Source organism: Coenobita brevimanus, chromosome 17 (genome assembly GCF_032717465.1).
Source record: "Coenobita brevimanus isolate Jiangsu-jjx chromosome 17, ASM3271746v2, whole genome shotgun sequence".
NCBI lineage: Eukaryota > Metazoa > Arthropoda > Malacostraca > Decapoda > Coenobitidae > Coenobita > Coenobita brevimanus.
The window spans coordinates 3,749,132-3,774,131 of record NC_136970.1 but is presented as its reverse complement, the minus strand read 5'-3'; the positions used below and the strand labels follow the sequence as shown (position 1 = coordinate 3,774,131).

Below are 25,000 nucleotides of genomic sequence, written 5' to 3'. Positions count from 1 at the left end.
TAGTCGATGATAACAAATGATAAGACTCCAGAACCAGGCGTGATTGTTAACGCCCGCCTTCTGTGTTATCGCCTTCCTCTCTCTCTCTCTCTCTCTCTCTCTCTCTCTCTCTCTATCTATCTATCTGTGTGTGTATGTGTGTGTGTTCCCATTATATCTCACGATCGGCTTGGGCTATCAACATGAAACTTTTAGGGCAGCATTTCGTAACCTTTTCCGACCTCAGCACCCCCTGTGGTGAAGTCTGACGGTCCAGCACCCCCATACATCTGGTTACTGGAACTACAGTTGCAACACTACTACAAGGGTAAAATTAAGTGAAATACTACTTGCCATTTTACATCATACGTTCTCCAAAAATAAAACATCAAGGATGCCAATACTAGGCAAAACCAGTAAGAAAAAAAAAATGCAGCATTTTCCAGCACCCCCTAAAACTTATTTCAGCACCCCTTGGGGGAGCTAGCACCCCAGGTTAAGAGACACTGCTTTAGGGTATCAAGATATGGCCAAAATCGTGGACTTTGCCAACAGCATACTCTGGCGGGCGATTAGCATTCGGTTCCAGAATGCTTTTGTTTCATTAGTTGTATTTTATTTTATTGATTTTTTTTTTGGGGGGGTATGGAACGGATTAAGATTTTTTTCCTTGGTTAGTATTAGGCAAGATTCTCTCTCTCTCTCTCTCTCTCTCTCTCTCTCTCTCTCTCTCTCTCGGGGCATAGCTGTCACTCATGCTGTGCTTCATAACTGACAGGCGTAGGTGATAGTGGATCTCTCTCTCTCTCTCTCTCTCTCTCTCTCTCTAACGATCTTTAGGCTCATTTGGTAGTCAGAATAGCTTTTGCCTTCGCCCTTACGTACCCAGGTTCTTTGATCCTTTCCTTCCTTCCTTCCTTTCTTCCTTCTTCCCTTTCTCCCTCCCTCCCTCCTTCCTTCCTTCCTTTTTCCTTCTTCCTTCCCTCCCTCCCTTATTGCCTTCCTTCTTTCATTTTTTTCCTTCCATTCTTCCATTCATTCTTTCCTCTTCTCTCACTTCACTCGTCTGTCACCACTTATTGCTTTTGTGCTTTGTTCTCTCTCTCTCTCTACCTACCTACCTACCTACCTACCTGTTTGTGTCGTCTGTCACCTCTTATTTCGTTTGTTCTCCCTCTCTCTCTCTCTCTCTCTCTCACACACACACACACACACACACACACCATGTTTTTCACACCTTTATACAGTAAATTCCACTTATTTTCACGTTTTTTTTTAATTCACTCGACTGTGATTTTTTTCCCTTTGAACAATCAGCAGGGAAAACAGCACCAAAACAAGACCAAAAGTAGAGAAACCGAGCGAATGAATATGGAAAATACGAAATATGAAGAAACTGAGCGAATTGATATGGGAAACGCCTTCAGTACGCAAGGAGATAACGAAATATGAAGCAACTGAGCGAACAGATATGAAAAATACGAATGATACATAAAGAAATAACGAAATGTAAAGAAGCTGAGCAAACAGAAAAGATCAATGACCAAATATAGAGAAATTGAACGAATAGATATGGAAAACACCTTCAGTAAGCAAAGAAATAGCGAAATATGAAGAAACTGAGAGAAAAGATATGAAAAACACCTCTAGTACGCAGAGAATAAACGAAATATGACGAAATTGAACGAACAGATATGGAATACACCAATAGGCAAAGAAATAGCGAAATATAAAGAAACTGAGCGAAGAGATATGAAAAAGCCTTCAGTACGCAAAGAAATAGTGAAATATAAAAAAACTGAGCGAAAAGATATGACAAACACCTTTGATACGAAATAGCGAACACTAATGGGAACGTTGAAGTGGAAACAGCCGAAACTTAGGAAACTGAACGAAAGGAAACGAAAAATAACCTGAAATTTGAAGGCCCTAAGTGAAATTGATAAAGGTCGTGGCTTGCCTTCATAAAACCGAACCCCCTCATCCCCCCTCCAATAATAATAATAAGCGAGAGTAAACTGAAAACACCGTAATTTCATTCTTCAGTAAGTTTCAAGTATCACGTGCCAGTCATATTTAGCTGAAAGACTGAACTGTAGTAGTAGTAGCAGCAGCAGCAGTAGTTGTTGTAGTAGTAGTATCTGTAGGGAAAATGGAGGAGGCATCACCCCCAAAAAGATGACCTGTGTATGGGTTATGTAGGAGTGGGAATCAGCCTGGGTTTGCCTGTTTGGTGTATGTGGTTGAGTTCCCCGCCTGAGAGTGTTGTGCAAGGCCAGCAAAGGGTTTAATATTTGTAGCTAACTCCTGACGATTTTATGCGGTTAGAGAGAGAGAGAGAGAGAAGGGATTAGATGAAGACCTTCTAAACCCCGCCATTCCTAAAGGTCCATCTTAAGCTGAATAAAATCGTCTGCTAGTAAAGATAATGTACGAAACTGTATGAAATAATTCGTAATTTGAATGTGAACGAATCTTAGTGAAACGAGACGAAATATTGTGAAACGGGTATAAAAAATAAAAACATCCTCGGCTTGAAGGGGTTGAAGGAAAAAGCGAAACTCAAAGAAACATGAATCAGAGCGAAACTTAGTGAAACAAGGTCGAAAAATATTGAAATACAGAAGTGTTATGAATGAATAGGTTACGGTGAAGTTGTTGAGGGAAAAAACGAAACTAAGAGATGAAACATGAATGAGATCGAAGCGTAAAGTAACAGAGGCGAAACATACTGACAAGGAGACGATATATTGTGAAAAGCTATACCCTTGGACGTACTTAGTGTTCAGAGGTTCAAGCTTTTCCGTTCAGGCGTGGCGGTGTTTTCTTTGTGTTTAGTGCTGATTGTGTGTGTGTGTGTGTGTGTGTGTGTGTGATTCTCTCTCTCTCTCTCATGTTTAAAGTTGGAAAGTGACAGTCCAGGAGAGAGAGAGAGGGGGGGGGAGTGATAGGATTAATGCCAAAGAAGAGGGAAGGGAAGGAAGAGGGAAAGTGATACGAATGAGAGAGGAGGAAAGAAGAGGAAGGAAGAAGGAAAGAAAGGAGAGAAGGAAGGAGAGAAAGAATGAGGAATGGTGATAGGAATGAGAGGGAAGGATAGAAGGAATGAAGAAGAATGAATATATGGGAGAAAAGGAAGGAAGGAGGGAGAATGATAGGAATGAAATGGAAGAAGAGAGGGAAGGAAAGAAAGGAAGTTATAAGAATGAGAGGGAAAGAAAGGAGAGGAAGGAAAGAAAGAAGGAGTGATAGACATGAGAGGGAAGGAGAGGAGGAAGGAAAGATGGAGAGTGATAGGAAGAAGAGAAGGTAGGAGATAGGAATAGTGATAGGACTTAAGGAAGGAAAGAAGAAAGGAGTGAATGACAGGGAAAGAAAGAAGGAAGACAAGATGGAGTGACTGGAATAAGGGAGAGAAGGAAGGAAGGCAAGAGGTAGAGTGATATGGATGGGAGGGAAGGAGAGAAGGAAGGAAGGCAAGCTGGAGTGACTGGAATAAGGAAAGAAAGAAGGAAGGAACGAGAAGGAAAGAAAGATGGAGGGTTATAGGAATGGGAAGGAAGGAAGGAAACCCACCATAGCATTCGGAATGTCCCCATATTTCCTTCCAAGCCCCTCCTCCTCCTCCTCCTCCTCCTCTTCATATTTTTTCTGCTTCTTTCTCCCCCTCCTCCTCCTCCTCCTTCTCCTCCTCCTCCTCATCATCATCATCATCATCATCATCATCATCACCACCACCACCACCACCACCACCACCACTGCCACCAACACCCCTACCACCACCACCACTGCCACCAACACCCCTACCACCCCCACCACAACGTCATCACCACCACCTTCATCATTAGTCACCACCATCACCATCATCATCAGTCACCACCACCACCATCATCATCAGTCACCACCACCACCATCATCATGATCATCATCATTATCATCATCAACAGTTCAAAGCTGTCATAATAATAATAATAAAATACCGGCAGTAGTAGTAGTGGTAATAATAATAATAATAATCCCGCAAAGGATGGCCGCAGACAAAACGCCTCCAAGTCGCTCTGTCACCCACCATTTTACTGTTCTCCCCAACTCTCTCCCCTCCCTCATATACCTCTCAACTCCATCCCTCCACCTCATCCTCGGTCTCCCCCTCCCAGCGAAAGTACAAGCGAGGGAGGAGGGGCGGGGGTATTTTTTTTTGCCGAGAATTCAGGAACTTTATTTTCCGTATTCTCATCCTCAGGGTCCATCCCCCTCAACTGCCCACGAATCGAACCCGGGATCATTCCATTCACGACACTATCCATTCGCCACCTTTCTCTCCTCATAGTTCTGACTTTTTGTATAATGGTGGTGGTTTGAGATGGTGGTAATTGTGGTGAGATGGTGGTAGTTTTGATGGCTGGTGGTAGTTGTGGTGGGCGGGTGGTAGTTGTGGTGGGATGGTGGTAGTTGTGGGGGGATGGTGGTAATTTTGATGGGATGGTGGTAGTTTTGATGGGATGGTGGTAGTTGTGGTGGGATGGTGGTAGTTGTGGTAGGATAGTGGTACTTGTGGTGGTAGATGTTGAACTGTTGTGTAATAGTGGTAGTAGTTGTGGTTGTGGTGGAATGGTGCTAGTTGTGGTGGGATTGTGGTAGTTGAGGAATGGTGGTAGTTGTGATAATAAGGAGTGTGTTTATTTATTTACTTAGTTTTTGGTGGTGGTGATGGTGGTAGTTGTGGTGTGGTTTGTTATGGTAGTGTGGTGGTCGTTTCTTATGCCTCCTCCTCCTCCTCTTCCTCTTCCTCCTCCTCCTCCTAATCTTCGTTATTCGTCCATTTTTGTGTAGTTTTTTCTGTTTATTCTCTCTCTCTCTCTCTCTCTCAGAATTTTGGCTCCTCTCCAGGTAGGTCACACCCGCCCCTCCTGCCACTCCCTTATTTCCTCTCTCTCTCTCTCTCTCTCTCTCTCTCTCTCTCTCTCTCTCTCTCTCTCTCTCCTTCATTCACTTCCACTATCTTTCCCAAATTTTTCTTCCTTCCCTTTCCTTCCTTCCTTTTCTTCCTGTTTCCTCCTCCTCTTTCTTTTCCTTCCTTCCTTTCTTTTCCTCAAACCGATTCCTCTTACCTCTTCTTGCCTCTCATCTCTTTCACATTTCTTTCTCTCTTCCTCTTTCTTTCAGCCCTTCTGCCTGTTTTCCTTCATTACTTCCTTCTCTCTTTTCTTGTTCTCCTTCACTCTTTCTCGCCTCTCTCAAGCTCTTTTCCTTCACTCTCATTTTCCGCTTTTCTTTACTCTCACCTTCTTCCTCTCAGTCCTTTCATTTTCTCTCTTTTTTCTTCCTCCTTTTTTCCTCCTACTTTCTCCCTTTCCTTTCTCTTTTTTCCTCTTCCTTCCTCCTCCTAGTCCTCTCTCATTCTCCTCCCTTTCTCTTGTCTTCCTCTTCCTCCCTCCCCCCCCACACTCATTTTTCTCCCTTTTCTCATTCCTTCCTTTTTTTCTCCCTGTTCTCTCTCATTTTCCCTCCGTCACTTCCTTCTCCCTTTTTTTCCTCTTTCCTTCACCAACATCTTCCCTCATTTTCTTTTTCACTTCCTCCATTTCATTGTTCTTTTTCTCTCATTTTTTTCACCTTTTTCCTTACTCCCCTTTTCCCACTCCTAATTTCCTCTCTCTCTCTCTCTCTCTCTCTCTCTCTCTCTCTCTCTCTCATCTTAACAGCATTCTCTCTGTCTTGCCTTTCAGTTCATCTTGTACTCTCTCTCTCTCTCTCATCTTAACAGCATTCTCTCTGTCTTGCCTTTCAGTTCATCTTGTACTCTCTCTCTCTCTCTCTCTCTCTCCCATCTTAACAGCATTCTCTCTGTCTTGCCTTTCAGTTCATCTTGTACTCTCTCTCTCTCTCTCTCTCTCTCATCTTAACAGCATTCTCTCTGTCTTGCCTTTCAGTTCATCTTGTACTCTCTCTCTCTCTCTCTCTCTCTCTCTCTCTCTCTCTCTCTCTCCCATCTTAACAGCATTCTCTCTGTCTTGCCTTTCAGTTCATCTTGTACTCTCTCTCTCTCTCTCTCTCTCTCTCTCTCTCTCTCTCTCTCTCCATTTTTGTCTCTAACTCAGTCTCCCTCTGAAAAAAAAAATAAGCAGTTGGATTTGAGAGAGAGAGAGAGAGAGAGAGAGAGAATCGTCCCCTCGTTAATGTAGTAGACAGTTTTTAATCTCTAATCCCTTCACTACAAGGGCTCTGTCTATCTATCTTTCTGTCTGTCTGTCTGCCTCTCTATCTATCTGCCTATCTGTGTATTTTTCTTTCTCTTCCCTAAGTCGTTAAATCATTCGTCTGTAACCAGAATTAAATGAAAAAAATGATGAAATGGTCAAAGCTAGGCAGTTAGAGAGAGAGAGAGAGAGAGAGAGTCTGACTTATCTCTACCCATTAGCACCCTAATTACCACCACCCACTTAAAGAGATGGGGGGGGGGAATCACCCCTACTCAAGTCCCCCCTTTCATTAAGCGCGGCCATTTTCTCTCACAAACCCAAAGAAAACGGGCACCTTTGTTTACATTTGTTCTCCTTTCCCGCCAATTTACGACGTCGCTGCACTGCGATTCTTGCATTTATAGAGGCCCTTTCTCGCAGGTTTCTCGCTCTCGGCCTCGGGTTTCTCTCTCTCGTGGTGCCTTGTCTCGATATTCCACGTTTCTTTAGTGGGTGCTTTTCCAGTTTTCTATTCAGGCGCTTTTTCGACGATATTCACGATTTCTGTAAGGGTTTATGTTGCGTTTCTCCTGGCCTGTTTATTTCCTTTACTGGCATTTTCATTTTTTGGCTCTTGCTCGTTAGTTGCCTCTTTTATTGACTTCCTTTCCTAGTCGTTCTTCTTTCCTTTTTTTTTTTTTTTTTTTTTTTTTTTTTTTTTTTTGCATGTACAGCCGGCATCAAAAGCCCTCTCGCTTCTTGTTAGTCTCACCAACTTTGAAAATCACTGTGGTGTGTCCCGTAACAACTGACGCTAAGGACATTGATCTGAGGGAAAGTAAATTCATCAGAGTCGGTTGCTACGGTTACGCTAGACTGATTTTGAAAGTGCGTGGAGAATAACACGAGAAGAGAAAGGACTGTTGAACCCGACTGTACGTACAAATTACGAGAGAGAGAGAGAGAGAGTAAAAAGGAAATCCCAGTGAACGAAATAAACAACGCGGGAAAAACGCCAACATAATTCCCAACAAAAATCGTAAATATCACCGAACCAGCGCCTTTGAGAGAGAGAGAGAGACCCAGTAAATAAGCAGTGGAGGCTACAGAAGTTTTGATGGCGACTGTACGTACGATTCTTTTCTTTAATATTCACCAGTTAAAATGGAGACTCTGATTTACTTTTTATTAACTATTTAAATTAGGTGTGAGGAAATATTCTGTGATATGGCTAACTCTCTTATCTCTTCGTAATGAGAATCGATAAGTTTTGTGTGTGTGTGAGAGAGAGAGAGAGAGAGAATGGTAGATTAATATTGTTTAAGATAGACTGCAACTGGGAAGAAATTGTATGCATTAACGAGACGTAGGCCTAGAACTAGGACGGAAAGGTGGGTGATGTATGAGAGAGAGAGAGAGAGAGAGAGAACGTTGAGTTATATTTTTCACACACCAAGAAACAGAATGACGCACACCACACAAAACATCACAACCGCCGCACCATCACGCACGCGGGTGTAAAAATAATTAAAAAGACAAAAGGAAAGTCTGTATAAGGGAATAAAAAGTATAAGATGTTGCTGATGTTTTAAGATGTTTGGTTAATGTTTACTTCCACCAACAACATCACCAACACCTGAGCGACCCAAGTAGGACTAACATGGCGGTTCCTCCTTTCCTCTGTAGGCCTGATGTTTTTTCCTATATTTTTCTTCCCTGTAAAAGTACCGTAGTCTTTAGTCCTAGGTCTTTTCCTCCCCCGGCTCGTCTCTAAGATAATTCCTCACCTCTCTTGTATATTATTACTTAGTTTCCTTCCTTCCCATCTCTCTTTCTTTCCTTCACTTATCCTCTTTTCCGTATCCTCATCAACCCTTCTCTTTCTTTCCTTTTTTCCTTCTCCATATTGTCAGACTTTGCCAAGGTACTTCTACACCATTCACACACACACACACACACACACACACACACACACACACACACACACACACACAGTCATTCTTTCTCTTATCTTTCCTTTTTCTCCATTATCACTTTGTCAGACCCTGCTAACAAAAACATTTACTCGTTTCTCATTGTTACGTATTTCCCATCCCATATCCTTCCATATTTTTTCTGTCACATTCATTCTCCTTATCAGTCCCTTTCCTCTTTTCCCTTTTCCCTTCTCTTTCTTCTTCTTTTCCCTTTTTCCCTTCTCTTTCTTCTTTTCCCTTTTCCTTATGATTTATTTTCCCTCCTCTATTCTTTCATATTTTGTCCTGTCATCCATTTTCTCTTTACCTTTCCCTGTCCCTCTCCTCTTTCCTACTAATATTTTTCCCTTTTCCTTTCCCATTTTTCCTCACTTTCCCAAGATACCTTCACATCTGCCTCATGTACCGTACTGTATATTATTTCCCTTCCTTTTTCCTTCCTTTTTTTTGTCCTTGTCTCCCATTTTCCTTCTTATTTCCTCTCGTCTCATCCTTCTCGTTTCCTCTCCTCTCTTCCTTCTTATTTCCTCTCCTCTCTTCCTTATTTCCTCTCCCCTCTTCCTGCTCATTTCCTCTCCTCTCTTCCTTCTCATTTCCTCTCCTCTCTTCTCATTTCCTCTCCTCTCTTCTCGTTTCCTCTTCTCTCTTCCTTCTCATTTCCTTTCTTCTCTTCCTTCTCATTTCCTCTTCTCCCTTCCTTCTCATTTCCTTCTTCTTTTCCTTCTCATTTCCTCTCCTCCCTTCCTTTTCATTTCCTCTCCTCTCTTCATTTCCTCTCCTCTCCTCATTTCCTCTCCTCTCATCCTTCTCACATCCTCTCCTCTCTTCCTTCACATTTCCTCTCGTCTCTTCCTTCTCATTTCCTCTCGTCTCTTCCTTCTCATTTCCTCTCCTCTCTTCCTTTTCATTTCCTCTCCTCTTCCTTTTCATTTCCTCTCCTCATCCATATTTCCTTTCCTCTTCCTTCTCATTTCCTCTCCTCTCTTCCTTCACATTTCCTCTCCTCTCTTCCCATTTCCTCTCCTCATCCATATTTCCTTTCCTCTCATCCTTCTCATTTCCTCTCCTCTCTTCCTTCACATTTCCTCTCCTCTCTTCCCATTTCCTCTCCTCTCTTCCCTCTCATTTCCTCTCCTCTCTTTCTTCTCATTTCCTCTTCTCTTCTCATTTCCTCTTCTCTCTTCCTTCTCATTTCCTCTTCTCTCTTCCTTCTCATTTCTTCTTCTTTCTTCTTTCTCATTTCCTCTCCACTCTTCCTTTTCATTTCCTCTCCTCTTCCTTTTCATTTCCTCTCCTCTCTTCCTTCTCATTTCCTCTTCTCTTCCATATTTCCTCTCCTCTCTTCCTTCTTATATCCTTTCCTCTCTTCCTCCTCATTTCCTTTCCTTTCATTTCCTCTCCTCTCTTCCTTTTCATTTCCTCTCCTCTCTTCCTTCTCATTTCCTCTCCTCTCTTCCTTCTCATTTCCTCTCCTCTCTTCCTTCTCATTTCCTCTCCTCTTCCTTCTCATTTCCTCTCCTCCTCATTTCGTCTCCTCTCTTCCTTCTCATTTCGTCTCCTCTCTTCCTTCCCATTTCCTCTCCTCTCTTCCTTCTCATTTCCTCTCCTCTCTTCCTTCCCATTTTCTCTCCTTTCCTCCTCTCTCTTCATTGTTATTTGTTTTTCCTCATTCATCTTCCCATATTTTGTCCTTGCCTCCCATTTTCCTTCTCTCCTCTCTCTCTCTCTCTCTCTCTCTCTCTCTCTCATTTCTTTTTCCTCTCATTGCTCCATATTTTGTCCTTACATCATTAATTTTCCTTCTCAGTCTTTGTCCTGTCGTCCTCCTTTTTTTCCCCTTTCTTGCTCTTTATTTTTCTTCCATATTATATCTTCGTTTCTTTCATGCCCTCTCTTAATCCCTATCCTCTCTTTTTCCCTTCTTTTCCTCTTTTCGTGTTATTTAATTACCCTCCTTTTTCCTTCCGTATTTTTCTCCTCCTCCTCCTCCTCTTCCTTCTCCTCCTCCTCCCCTTCTCTTTTCCTTCTTCCTCTCACTTTCTCCCTCTCAGTCCCTCCCCTCTCCTTCTCTTCCTCAACCTTTCCATGCTGTTTATTTCTCCTTACTTATCGTTTCTTGTTACTCCCTGTTTCATTCCCTCTTCTCTTTTCTTTCTCTTTCCTTTCCCATCTTCTCTGGCCTTGCTAAGAAAATGGAAAAAGGGAAAAAAACAGAGGAAAAAAGACACGTTTCTCATATATAATCACGTATTTTCTTGCCATATCATTTCCTTCTATTCTCATCTCTCCTTTTTTTTCCCCCTTATCCGTTCTCTGTTATCATTCTCCTTCCTTTCCTCCTATTTCTGTCCTGTCCTTCTCACTTTCCTCTCTCCTCCTCCTCCTCCTGCTCCTCTTCTGTCTTCTCTTCTTTTCTTTATTTCCTTCTGTTCTCCCCATCTTTTTCCTCCCCTATCCTCTCAAGTCTCCTCCTTCCCTATTCTCTGTTCTAATTTTTCTTCCTTTCCTTTCTATCTCTGTCCTGTCTTCACATTCCTTTATCTTCCTTCTTAATCCTCCTCCTCCTCCTCCTCCTCCTCCTCCTCTTCCCCTCCCCCCTCCTCCCTCCTCCTCCTCCTCCTGTCTTCAATTCTTTTTCTTTATTTCCTTTCGTGCTTGTCTAGCCTTGCAAACATATCTTCACTTTCTCATTTATATTGCCACTTATTTTTCTTCCTCCTCTCCTCCTCCTCCTTCCCTTCTCTCCTTCTTCTCCTCCCCTCCTCTCCTCCTCCTCCCATTCTCTCCTCTCTCTCCTCATCTTTTTCTCCTCTTTTCTTGTGTTCCTTTTTCTCTCCCATCAATCTGACATTCCTAATATTGTCACTCATTTTTCCTCCTCCTCCTCTCCAGTTTTTCCTATAAAATTTCCATGTCAGTTTTTCCATGCTGCATGGTGGTTTTTCTCACTTTTTCCTGGAGGGTTTGGTGGTGGGGGGAGCCTTCTTGCTTTACTGTCCTTATCCTTCAGCATGTAGAGTTAGATCTTGTAGTCATAGTTATCTCTGTAACAAGCAGCCTCGAAAGGACCATAAGGTCTGTTGCTGTTTGCTTTCCTATGTAATCCTGTGTAATCATCCTTCTTCCTCTCTTTCTCTTACTTTCTATTCCTTTCTCTCTCTCAATTCTTTAACTTTCCTAATATTCATTCACAGCTGTCATAGATATTGTCACGAACTTTCCTTCTTTTCCTCTTTAATTTTTCCCCATTATCTCTCTCTCTCTCTCTCTCTCTCTCTCTCTCTCTCTCTCTCTTTTCATGATCTAAAACACAGACCAGATGTCATATATTTTTGTTACAATTTTTTCTTTATTTCGTCCTCTTCCTCCTCTCTTCCTTTATCCTTCTCATTTCCTCTTCGTTCCTCTTCTTCTCTTTTCCTCTTCCATTTTTCATGACCTAATCACACCTCCCACAGATAGTCACTTTTTTTTCCTTCCTTAACTCTTCCTTTATTCCTTCTCTTCCTCTTATTTCCTCCTTTCCTCTTCCTTTATTCCTTCCTTTCCTGTTCCTTTATTCCTTCCTTTCCTCTTGACTTACTCATTCCTTTCCTCTTGACTTACTCATTCCTTTCCTCTTCTTTTATTCCTTCCTTTCCTATTTTATTCCATCCTTTCCTCTTCCTTTATTCCCTCCTTTCCTCTTCCTTTATTCTTTCTTTTCCTCTTCCTTTATTCTTTCTTTTCCTCTTCCTTTATTCCTTCTTTTCCTCTTGCTTTAGTCCTTCCTTTCCTCTTGCTTTATTACTTCCTTTCCCCTTTGCTTTAGTCCTTCCTTTCCTCTTCCTTTATTCCTTTCCTCTTGTAACTTGCAATACTTTGGTGATAGAAACTCCGTGTACAAACAGCTAGATAAGGAGTTTATTACAAGCTCACAACAAAATAGTCTGCCCTTGAATGTCTGCTCTGAACTGACGCAGTGGCTTCTTCCCAGGCTTGGGGCCCTGGGAAAGCGTGCTAGGTCAGCAAGTTTAGTGGGGTCATGTATGCATTGGGGGGGACATATATACATCAGGGGTAGACATATTGTGGAGGGGGTACACTCTTCCTTTTTTCCTTCCATTTTATTCCTTCCTTTTCTTCTCCTTTATTTCTCCCTTTCCTCTTTCTTTTTTCCCTCCTTTCCTCTTTCTTTTTTCCCTCCTTTCCTCTTTCTTTTTTCCCTCCTTTCCTCTTTCTTTTTTCCCTCCTTTCCTCTTGCTTTATTCCTCCCTTTCCTCTTCCTCTATTCCTTCCTTTCCTCTTCCTTTATTCCTTCCTTTCCTCTTCCTCTATTCCTTCCTTTCCTCTTCCTTTATTCCTTCCATTCCTCTTCCTTTATTCCTTCCTTTCCTCTTTCCTTATTATTTCCTTATTTCTTCTCTCCTTATCCTTAGCGCTCTCTCTCCTTCCTTTATTTCTCTTCTTTTAGTTTTCTCTCTCTCTCTCTCTCTCTCTCTCTCTCTCACACACACACACACACACACACACACACACACACACACACACACACACACACACACACACACAAAAGATACCGTAGTGTCGTCCTGCCCTGCAGTAAACAGCATCTTTAGAATCAATACATTTTCTCTCTCTCACACACACACACACACACACACACACACACACACACACACACACACACACACACACACACACACACTACCTCGTCGTCCACACGTTCCTTCATCTCCTTTTCTCCTTCCTTCATTCCATCCTTCCTTCATTTCCCATCTACTTTCTCTCTCCTATCGTCTTCCTTCATTCTTTTTTCCTTCCTTCCTTCCTTCACTCCTCTCTTCCACCCACTCCTCCCCCCCTTCTCTCTCTCTCTCTCTCTCTCTCTCTAACGGCTACATAAGTGAGAAAAGAGGCAATTTCACCCTTCTGCTCCCTCCACATTAGGGTGAAATTTATGTGCTCTCTAAGTTTTCATATCAGCTGACCAGAACTCCCGAGAGAGAGAGAGAGAGAGAGAGAGAGAGAGAGAGAGAGAGAGAGAGAGAGAGAGAGAGAACAAGATATAGACGAAAGAAATGGTAGTAAAGATGAAGAAAGACACAGAAAATGAGAAAGATGGAAGAAAACGGGAAGAAGGAGGCAAAGAAAGGATGAAAGAAGAGGAAGAGGAGGAGGAGGAGGAGGATAAGACGAGAGGAGGAGGAGAAGAGAAAGATGATTGCAGAAAAATAGGAGGTGAAAGAGAGAGAGAAATAATGAGAGGCAACTGAAGAGGAAGAAATAGGTGAGGAGGAGGAGGAGGGTGTCACAAATCAATTCGCGACATTTCCTTTTTGTGAGAAGCCACGAACTATTAGTGGAAAACTCACTGTGTATCGCTCAGTTAACCGTTTCTCTCTCCATTTCGGGGTATACTTTTCAAATAATTCGTCACCGTTTTCAAAAAGTGACCGATTTAATGCACGTCACTAAGTGCGCTACTGAGCGATACAATTATTTCTTTATCGTTTGCCTCTGCTTCCCTCAACCGTTAGCCACGCCTTGCGTCCTGCCCATTCAATGTATTTGAATTCAGTCTTGTGTTTGCTGTGACGGAGAAAGGGTCTGTGCTCAGAAGTGGAGAGGTCAGCTAGCACCCCAAGCTCCATTAGTACAGTTAATCCCAGTACTCCCACCTTAGTGGTGATACATAGTATTCATCGACTGGTATTTCTTTTGTGTATTTTGTAGTCTTAAGAGTTTAGTTAAGGTGTTTTTCCTAGGCGTAAGTATTTAGCTTCTGTGTGAGTGAGCGAGTGCGTCTCATTTAATTTGATTTGAAATGTAATGTTAAATTTGTTTTTGTAATTAATAAATTTAACAGTTCTATTTCTTGAGCTTAATGTAGAGTAAAAATCTTGTTTCATTTCTCCATAATTAAGCTTATTTTCCATATAGCTCCTAGCTTGCATAAACGTTTGCTTTCATAACTGGTACTTAGACCAGTCTTGTTGTATTAACTTAAAATCCGTTGTGCCAGGAGTTAATGCATCAGCAAGAACCTGATGTTATTATTATTAGTATTAGTTATTTATTGTCAGGGGTGATGTAACTTTCTCCAGAGGCTAACAGTACAGTAATTCAGCAATTGTGAGTAATTAGTCTCTGCTGTGTACTGTTGAGAAAGTTTATAAATTCTCGTTCTTAGAGAATCGTGCACAAGCCAGCGTAAAGTAATCGTTGCTTGATGTAGCAAGACAATCATTGTCTCTGCGCTTCATTATTATTGAATATAAATATCAATTTAAATAATATTTAAAGCATATATTTTAAAATTACCGTGATATTCATAAAAACCCCGTGACAATTGGCGACCTCATTCCAGGATATTAACTCCTAGCTCTAAAGCTATTCACGAGATAGTGCTCACTCATTCATATTTAGGTATTTATCATTAAAGTTTATAGACACAAGCTTACTGGTGTTTACCCTTAATTTAGCAAGTGAATTTTGCTTTATTAATCAATAGAGTACTTAACTCTAGTTTATTCTTGGTAACGCCAGACGATTTTATTCGCTCCTGGGAAGTCGCCGTACCCATTGTGTTTATTATTGAGTCTTCCCAGTCATTTACATTTTTGATTTATTCTTTGCCAGTTAACTAGATAAGACTGGTCACCACTAGCTTGTGTCTGTATTCTTTACTTGTGTTTATTAGTATTCGTCGCTAAGCAGTCAGTACTCAATTTCGGTTACTTAGTAAATTGAGCTAGCATCATGGCTACAGCTGTATATGTACAGGAAGCCAAAGATATTGGTCTCACAGACCCAGAGAAAATACAGAGTTACGTTCTCTCACGGTTCAATTACGAGCAAGAACGTGAGAAAGATGCTCGTGAAGAGCGTAGGATTCAGCGCGAATGCGAGCGAGAACAGCGTGAGGAACGTGAAAGAGAGCGTGCTTATGAACAAGAGCAGCGTGAGAAACAGCGCGAATACGAGCAGAAACAACGCGAGCTCGAGTTAGAAAAAGAGCGAGAACAGCGCGAATACGAGCGTGAACAACGAGACAGAGAACGAGAACACGAACGTGCCGAGCGAGAAGCACGCGAGAGACATGAACTTGAAGTGCTGAAGCTCAAGCGAGATTCCTTGGCTTCAGACACGTCTGGTGCAGTTGGTCCAAGCTCCACGAGCGTTCCCCTGCACATGTCCTGGCGACCCCACGCATCAAGCTTCCTTCATACAAGGAAAGCGAGCGAATCGAGCCGTACATAGCTCGTTTTGAGGACATGGCAGACTTATATCAACTGGATGAGGCAGCTAAGCGGCTTCAGTTTCTTAGCCTATTTGAGGGCCCTGCCCTCGATATTCTCCACAGAATTCGTGGAGACAATCTCACATATGAGATGATGAAAGCTGCACTCATTAAGGCGTATGGTCTCACAGTAGACGACGCCAAAGTTCAGTTCATGCGAGCTCGCCTCCAAGACAAGGAGACAGCTGTTCAGTTCCTTGATCGTCTCACAGCTTACTTAAATGAGTGGATGGAGAAAGATGAAACTCCTTCCACGCGTGAGGGGATAATTGACCTTATGCTGCGTACACAGCTAGAGAGGTCGTGGCCTGCTGAGCTCATAGCACAGCTTAAGATCTGCCAGGTGAAAGATGCCAGCCAAATGGCAGAGAAGGCTGACGCATTCTTTACTGCATACGGGTATCAAGCTCGTAAGCAAAACACCTGGAGCAGAAAAGATACTGCCAAGTCTGGGAAGCCGTCTCAGACTGAATCCCAGCACCAAGGCCGTTCTCAGAGTAATGGTCAAGGTCCAAAACCGCAGTGGAAGGACCAGGGGCAAAACACTCAGAAACCTGAGTGGAAGAGGTACAACAAGTACCCTAACCAGCAGCAGTATCAGCCACGCAATCGACCGTCGGGACAAACTTTTTCACCACCAGCTCAAAAGAGGCAGGAAGCGAATGCAGCCTTCATTCCTCAGCAGCAGCCTGGTGGTCACGTCCCTACCAGTGTGGGTACTTCCCCACAGTTCACTAGTCCCACAGTGACAGTGAACCCCCCTCCACAGATGGCCAATGTTCCATCTTCCCAATATAACCCTCAAGGCACAATGTTTGCCACATCAATTCAGCAGCCTCATGAGTGGCTAGCTGCTTCCTCCACAGGCCCTCCCACAGGTGACAGTACCTTCCTTGTTCAGCCAGGGTTTGTGGGAGACATTCCTGTGAAGGTCCTGAGAGACAATGGTTCCTCAGGTTGCTCTGTTAAACAGAGTTTAGTTCGGCCTGAGCAGTATACAGGTCGACAGATCCATGCAAAGCTTATTGATGGATCAGTGAGATTGTTCCCTGAGGCATGTATCCAGGTGGCATCTCCATTTTATACTGGTATGACACTTGCAGTTGTCATGCCAGAGCCTCTATTTGACTTAATAGTAGGCAATATTAATGGAGTCAAGGATAGTTGCTCCGATGGCGCTACTCAGACTTCGGCTGCTGCGGTGACACGAGCCATGACTGAGGCTCCAGACTGTGTCACCCCAGTGATCATTGAATCGCCGCAAGATCTGATGTGCAGTCAACTTGTTGTACAAGAACAACATTCTGACCCGACACTTGCTGCCGTGCGGAATAAACAAAAGGGTCAAGTGATAAAGTATTCACGGGGAGGTCGAGCCAAGTTCCTTCGCAAACAAGGACGGCTCTACCGTGAGTCACGAACACCCGAGGGCGAGGTTCGACTGCAGTTTGTCGTTCCCGCCAAGTACCGCCCAGCAGTGTTACAATGGGGTCATTGTCCAGCCTCAGGAGGTCACCTGGGCAAAAGGAAGACCCAGGGCCGTATCCGAGCTGACTTTTTCTGGCCAGGGATGGGACGGGACATAGATAGTTTTGTCCGTTATTGCAGTGTGTGCCAAAGTATCACCACTAATCAGGGACATGCCCTTCCTGTGCCATTTATAACCACACCTGTAATCTCTGAGTCAGTTGAGAGACAGGGTAGTGGTGAAGTGGGTGCAGACCTGATGTCTCGCCCATTGGCCCCACAGGACACAGTATGTCCAGGGCCTGTACATGCATATTATGTACCTTAAGTTAAGGGGGAAGTTGAGAGGCGACTTGAGGCTATGGAAGACCCAAGTTTGCATAAGGATTCTCAGCTTCCCGGTACTAATAGAAGTACTGTAGGTTAAGGGGGAAGTTCGAGAGAGAACTCCGCAGTGGCGACTTGAGGCTATGGAAGACCCAAGTTTGCACAAGGATTCTCAGCTTCCCGGTACTAATATAAGTATTGTACTGTAGGTTAAGGGGGAAGTGAGAATTCCGCAGAGGTGACTTGAGGCTATGGAAGACCCAAGTTTGCACAAGGATTCTCAGCTTTCCAATACTAATATAAGTATCGTAGGTTAAGGGGGAAGTGAGAACTCCGCAGAGGCGACTTGAGGCTATGGAAGACCCAAGTTTGCACAAGGATTCTCAGCTTCCTGGTACTAATATAAGTATTGTACTGTAGGTAAAGGGGGAAGTGAGAATTACGCAGAGGCGACTTGAGGCTATGGAAGACCCAAGTTTGCATAAGGATTCTCAGCTCTCTGATACTAATATAAGTACTGTAGGTTAAGGCACAGGTTGAGGACCCGTGTGCAGTTCGAGGCTATGGAAGACCCGAGTTTGCACAGGGATTCTCAACTTGCCTACCATAATCGTGTGCTAAAATTAATGGCGACCTCGAGTGTACTTTTCATAGCATGTACTGACTGCTAGCCAGAGAGAGTAATTGTAACATAATAAGAATTTTGTCCCATTGACACTTTTGATGCTCCACCTCAATTGGTTTTGCAGGTTCAGCAATGGGTGTAGCAGTTTTGCTGTGCGGGCCAGCCGATCGTCTGCCGCACGCTGCCACCTCTTCTCCTCTGCCTTCGTCATCGCCATATATTATTTACTGTGTCATTTTACACGTAGGTACAGTTACACTGCAACTGTCACACCTACACTGTGTATTACATACATCACACTACACAACAATTAGTTGTCAGTGTAAATGTAGCGACTTTTCGCTCAGTTTGACCTGAGTACAGGATTTTCACCGTCGTCACGGAGTTTTTCCCTCAAGCTTGCTTCTATTAACGTAAATACGAGGTTTTTTCGCTCACTGACGACTGCGACTTTCTCCTGTAGCAGGATAGCACACACACCACAGTGTGAATCTTGTGTGACTGGGTTAGGATTTATATATATGTATATTGAAATCTTTCTTCTGAAGGAAGAAAGATTTAATTTTCTTGGGGCGTAATGTCACAAATCAATTCGCGACATTTCCTTTTTGTGAGAAGCCACGAACTATTAGTGGAAAACTCACTGTGTATCGCTCAGTTAACCGTTTCTCTCTCCATTTCGGGGTATACTTTTCAAATAATTCGTCACCGTTTTCAAAAAGTGACCGATTTAATGCACGTCACTAAGTGCGCTACTGAGCGATACAATTATTTCTTTATCGTTTGCCTCTGCTTCCCTCAACCGTTAGCCACGCCTTGCGTCCTGCCCATTCAATGTATTTGAATTCAGTCTTGTGTTTGCTGTGACGGAGAAAGGGTCTGTGCTCAGAAGTGGAGAGGTCAGCTAGCACCCCAAGCTCCATTAGTACAGTTAATCCCAGTACTCCCACCTTAGTGGTGATACATAGTATTCATCGACTGGTATTTCTTTTGTGTATTTTGTAGTCTTAAGAGTTTAGTTAAGGTGTTTTTCCTAGGCGTAAGTATTTAGCTTCTGTGTGAGTGAGCGAGTGCGTCTCATTTAATTTGATTTGAAATGTAATGTTAAATTTGTTTTTGTAATTAATAAATTTAACAGTTCTATTTCTTGAGCTTAATGTAGAGTAAAAATCTTGTTTCATTTCTCCATAATTAAGCTTATTTTCCATATAGCTCCTAGCTTGCATAAACGTTTGCTTTCATAACTGGTACTTAGACCAGTCTTGTTGTATTAACTTAAAATCCGTTGTGCCAGGAGTTAATGCATCAGCAAGAACCTGATGTTATTATTATTAGTATTAGTTATTTATTGTCAGGGGTGATGTAACTTTCTCCAGAGGCTAACAGTACAGTAATTCAGCAATTGTGAGTAATTAGTCTCTGCTGTGTACTGTTGAGAAAGTTTATAAATTCTCGTTCTTAGAGAATCGTGCACAAGCCAGCGTAAAGTAATCGTTGCTTGATGTAGCAAGACAATCATTGTCTCTGCGCTTCATTATTATTGAATATAAATATCAATTTAAATAATATTTAACCATTTATTTTTAAAAACACAGTGATATTATAAAAACCCCGTGACAGAGGGGTACAGATTAGAATAAAAGGAAGAAGATGTGGAAGGAGAGAAGGAGGAGGAGTTGGATAGGAGATGTAGAGGAGTACAGTAGTAGTAGTAGTAGTCGTAGTGGTGGTGGTGGTAGTGGTGATGGTAGTGGTAGTAGTGTTAGTAGTAGTTATAGTAATAGTAGTTGTAATAGTAGTAATAGTAATAGTGGTACTGTAATTACAACCCCAGGCTCATCTTAACGTGAACCACCACGTGAAGGCGTCCATCCCACGTGCAAGGGAAACTAAAAAACAATATAATAATAATAATAATAATAATAATCCTTTCGATGTTGTTATTAATACGGAAGGCTGACTGTGATACCTTTTTTATGAGTTTAATTTAAGGATATTACAAGAGGAAGGAGGGGAATATCAGACCAAAAATAAAGAAGTAGATGAGGAGAAAGGGAGGGAAGTAGGGGAAAAGGGTGTAGTTAAGGGAGAAAGGGAGGAAGTCAGGAAGAAAGGGAGGCAGGGAAAGGACAAAGGAAAGGCCAGCCCAAAGGAACCATTAAAGGAAAGAAAGACTGGAAGAAAAAGGAGGAGGAGGAGGAAGAAGAAGAAGAAGAAACAAGAAGAAATAATAATAATAAGAGGAGGAGGAGGAGGAAGAAGAGGAGGAAGAGGAGGAGGAAGAAGAAGAGAAAGAGGAGGAGGAAGAAGAAGAAGAGGAGGAGGAGGAGGAGGAAGAAGAAGAAGATAGAAGAGGAGGAGGAGGAGAAGAAGACGAAGAAGAAGAGGAGGAGGAGGCGGAGGAAGAAGAAGAAGAAGAGGAGGAGGAGGAGGAGGAGGCAACTGGAAGAAAAAAGAAAGAGGAGGAGGAGGATTAGAAGTAGGATTAGGAGGAGGAAGAAGAGGAGGAGGAGGAGGCAACTGGAAGAAAAAAGGAAGAGGAGGAGGAAGAAGAAGGGGAGGAGAGAGAGAGAGAAAACAAGCAAGCAATAATCGTTAACTATGTCTTTTATCTTTAGGACCCGAGAGAGAGAGAGAGAGAGAGAGAGAGAGAGAGAGAGAGAGAGAGAGAGAGAGAGAGAATGGCAAGCAAGAAATAAAGAGGTTAGGTTTGTTAGAGAGGGAAATTTAGTCTTTCTTTTCACTATCTTTCTTTTGAGAGAGAGAGAGAGAGAGAGAGATTGTCTTTCTTTTTGCATTAATTCTCATTTTTATTATATTCCAAGTTTTTTTTTCCTATTTTTTTATTTTAACATTTCTTTCACCCGCATCCTTTATTATCAGTAAAATCTTATACATCCCTTTAGTAACATTATTATTATTATTATTATTATTATTATTATTATTATTATTATCATTGTTGTTATTGTTATTATTATTATTATTATTGTTGTTGTTATTATTATTATTATTATTATTATTATTATTATTATTATGATTTAATGATTTGTTTGAGAAGTCTGTCTATCTGTCTATCTATCTATCTATCTATATCTACTTGTCTATATCTATCAATCTATCTGTCTATATATCTACCTATATCTATCTATCTACCTGTCTATCTCTCTGTCTGTCTATCCATCCATCTATTGCCAGACACCTTAGTTCCGTAAGGGGTGGCCACAAATAAATCGCCTCCATGTCGCCCTGTCCCCCGCCATGTCGCTGCCCTCCCCCCCAGTCAGTATATTCAGATTTATAAAAGCTTACCAATGTTTTCTTTATATGTATTAATTTATAAAGTGTCTCATTATTTATTTATTTAATTAATGCATAAAAAGTGACTCAATAATTTTTTCAAACTTATTCTACCCATTTTCAGACGATTTTATTCAGCTTACTATGGATTTCTCGACCTGAAGGGGTTAGACTGAGGCTCCGTTAACCTCTTTAGTACGAGTGGGCTTTCCTGGTTTTGTAAAATCGTCAGGAAGCGGGAAAAATGAATGATAAAATGAGTGTCACTTGAATTTTAGTTTGATTATGATGATGATGATGATGATGATGGTGGTGGTTGTGATGATGATGATAATGGCGATGATGATGGGTTATTATTATTATTATTATTATTATTGCAACTGCTACTACTACCATTACTACTACTACTACTACTACTACTGTTACTACTGCTACTACTACTACTACTACTACTGTTACTACTACTACTACTACTGGTTATTATTTTCATTATTATTATTATTATTCCTCCTCCTCCTCCTCCTCCTATTACTACTACTACTACTACTACTACTACTACTACAATTACCATCACTATTAAGTAAAAACAAGTTAAGTTCTGATTTTTCCATTACCACCATCAGAGGGCGGGGACTCAAGAACACCAATCCACCTGCTCGAGGAAGACCGGCCAATTATACCTGTAATTATGCCCTCATTAGCACCAGGTAATTAACAAGGTGGCGTCTATTACCCACTCGGTTACCTTAATTGCCTGGGTTACCTGTAAGTAATTAGTGTAGGTTAATTAAGGACATGCAGAGAGAATGGAGAAGGAATGACTGACCAAGAGGGTGTATGTAGGTGAAGGAGAGGGAGGGGGAGACCGAGGATGAGGTGGAGGGATGGAGTTGAGAGGTATATGAGGGAGGGGGGAGTGAGTTGGGGGGAGGGCAGTCAAATGGTGGGTGACAGAGCGACTTGGAGGCGTTTTGTCTGCGGCCACCCTTTTGCGGGATTAGGGCGTCGGGCTATAGATAGATAGATAGATAATTATGGTGTTATTAGCAGTTTATTATTTTCTACCAGGACTGTAGAAAACGGTGTGGGCTTGATATAGAGAAAAAGGAAGAAAAACTATAATTCTGTTTATTGCCAGACGCCTCAATCCCGTAAGGGGTGGCCACAAACAAATCGCCTCCATGTCGCCCTGTCCCCCGCCATTTCACTCACCTGAATAAAAAAAATCACCTGCCGTTAATTGCAATCCTACGGTGACTGGATTTATTTTTGCTGTTGTCCATTCACCTTAACTTGGCCCAGATTTTCCTTCCCTTGCGTCCTATTTCACGTAGCTCAGTGGCAGAAAAAATACAATGCTACTGCTCTACATCCTACCATACCACTTCTTCGTGACTAGCATCATATTCCAGTGTTAGGCTAATCTATTGTTACATCTCAGCATTACATCCTTCCACAGCACTTCTTCGTGACTAGCATCTTTTTCTAGCATTAGACTGATCTATTGTTACAGCTCAGCATTACATCCCTCCACAGCACTTCTTCGTGACTAGCATCATATTCTAGTGTTAGGCTAATCTACTGTTACATCTCAGCATTACATCCTTCCGCAGCACTTCTTCGTGACTAGCATCATATTCTAGTAAATCTAATATATTGTTATAACCCAGCATACAAGATGGAGAGATGACAGTTTTTGGCCAAGTTACAGTGAAAAGAGTATAGTTTATAAATCACCTAAACCATGAGTCATTTCTAGGTGACTGTGGGGATCCTTAACACCACTTCCATTGCGACTCATTCTACAGTTTATACCAGAATATCCTCCATGATGAAAATGGAGTAAAGAAAATGTAGATAGCATATAATGAGTTATTTTCTGAGGTGGGGATTCGTAAGACCTCTTCTGTTGCGACTTATCCTGCACAGTGTACCTTAATATCCTCTATTATTGATGGCAATGGAATATAAAGAAAATAAAAATAGCCTGTAAGAGAACGTTAGATTTGATATGGAAATAAGTCGCTAAGGAAGTGGTGCTACAAGCCTCCTGTGTAACTTAATACGGGTCTATAATTGGTAATGCTTCCTTTAGAATTACATTATACTCTCTCTCTCTCTCTCTACTGGTAAAAAAGTATTCATATTTTCTTTTTTCCTTCGTCAGTTTCTCTCTCTCTCTCTCTCTCTCTCTCTCTCTCTCTCTCTCTCTCTCTCTCTCTCTCCTGGTAAAAAAGTATTCATATTTTCTTTTGTTTTCCTTCGTCAGTTTCATTCTCTCTCTCTCTCTCTCTCTCTTTAAAACCCAAGTCTTTTTATATATTTTTCTGTGGCCATATAAGCATTACTACACAATTTTTTCATGTCTTTTTAAAACTATAATTTATTTTTTACTCCTCTCACTTAGGTAATAATTTTTTCCCTTTCCTTTTTCAAAACATTCCCTTTCATCCCCACATTTTCCTCAGAGTTTTAATATAATATCATTCACGTGTAATTAATTATTTTTTTTTTTCACCTTTCTTCTTTCAAAATTATTCAGTTCTATTCCATGTCTTCCTTTAAAAGTTAGAAAATATCCGTCTTATTTCCTCTTTTAGCTTTTTTTTCTTTTTCGTCTTTCTTTTGACATATAAAGGAAAAACAAAGTAAATAAATAACGAATCCATACACCAGATTACGTGTGTCCTCTAGTAACAATAAATAAATAAATAAATAAATAATAGATATGTAGATAGATGAGTTTGTGTGGATGATTAAATTGGGAGTGTGTCGTCCTGTCTCGGCTACCTCCCTGTCTTTGGGGGAAGCGGCCTAGTTAGATAGATAGATAGAGACATAGGTACATGGATAGATAAATTATTTAGATAGATAGAGACAGATAAATTTCTCTTCCCTTCCCTCAGATCCCATGTCCCTGGACGGTGGTTCCGATGGCCGTCAGTCGAATGAAATCAAAGACGGGAGCAGCGAAGCCAGACCAATGGACGAAAGACCCGTGCTGGTCCTTCCTGCAGCCTGGCGCGCAGTGGAGTGGGTCGTATCACAGCGCCGCGCAGATTGGGGCTGGGGCTCCGACACTGCGCACACCGTCTTGGCCCTGCGACTCGCCAACGCTACGTGGTTTGCGCCCGAGAACCTGGAGGCGCAGTTGGCCACGAAGCAGCTGGAGATGGAGCTGGTGCTGCGCTTGTGGAAGTGAGTAGAGAGAGAGAGAGTAGCTGGAAATGGAGTTGGTGCTGCCGGTTTTGTGAAAGTGAATGGGGATGAGTTAGAGAGAGAGAGAGAGTATTAAGACTTTCGGTTCAGTTTAAAAACCATCATAACATTCCATCTCACTTCTAGTTCTTTTTTTATTTTTTTTTTATTACCCATCCCAATTTTTTTAGTCGAAAATAAATGTCAATTATTATGATGTTAATGATATTCTTGTTCTTTTCTACCATGTTTTGTATAAATTAACAGTCTCTGCAGCCACATCCAGTGACTTCACGTTGGACAAGTTACTTTCACTCTCTCACACTGTCTCTATCTGTCTCACTCTCTGTCTCACTATCTCACCGTCTTGCTCTACCCCACTGTCTCACACTATTTCACTGTCTCCCTCTGCCTTACTGTCTCACTCTATCTCACTATCTCCCCCTATCTCACTGTCTCACTCTATCTCACTGTCTCACTCTATCTCATTCTCACTCTATCTCACTGTCTCACTGTCTCCATCTGTCTCACTGTCTCAGTCTACCTCACCGTATCACCCTATCTCACCCTCTCACTCTGTCCCAATGTAATGGTTGTGTGTGTGTGTGTGTGTGTGTGTGTGTGTGTGTGTGTGTGTGTGTGTGAATTTAATGTCTGCTTTCATTCC

At 42.0% G+C, this 25,000-nt stretch overlaps 1 protein-coding gene across 1 annotated transcript in view; it reads left to right on the top strand.

Moving 5' to 3' along the window:
• The window catches only part of LOC145391230 (uncharacterized protein CG3556), an 82,238-nt gene that overhangs the window by 38,667 nt on the left and 18,571 nt on the right, over nt 1–25,000 (top strand). Inside the window, exon 2 of the mRNA XM_080265906.1 lies at nt 24,042–24,333. Within this exon, the coding sequence (XP_080122032.1) occupies nt 24,042–24,333 (292 nt within the window). The remainder of the gene's footprint in view (nt 1–24,041; nt 24,334–25,000) is intronic.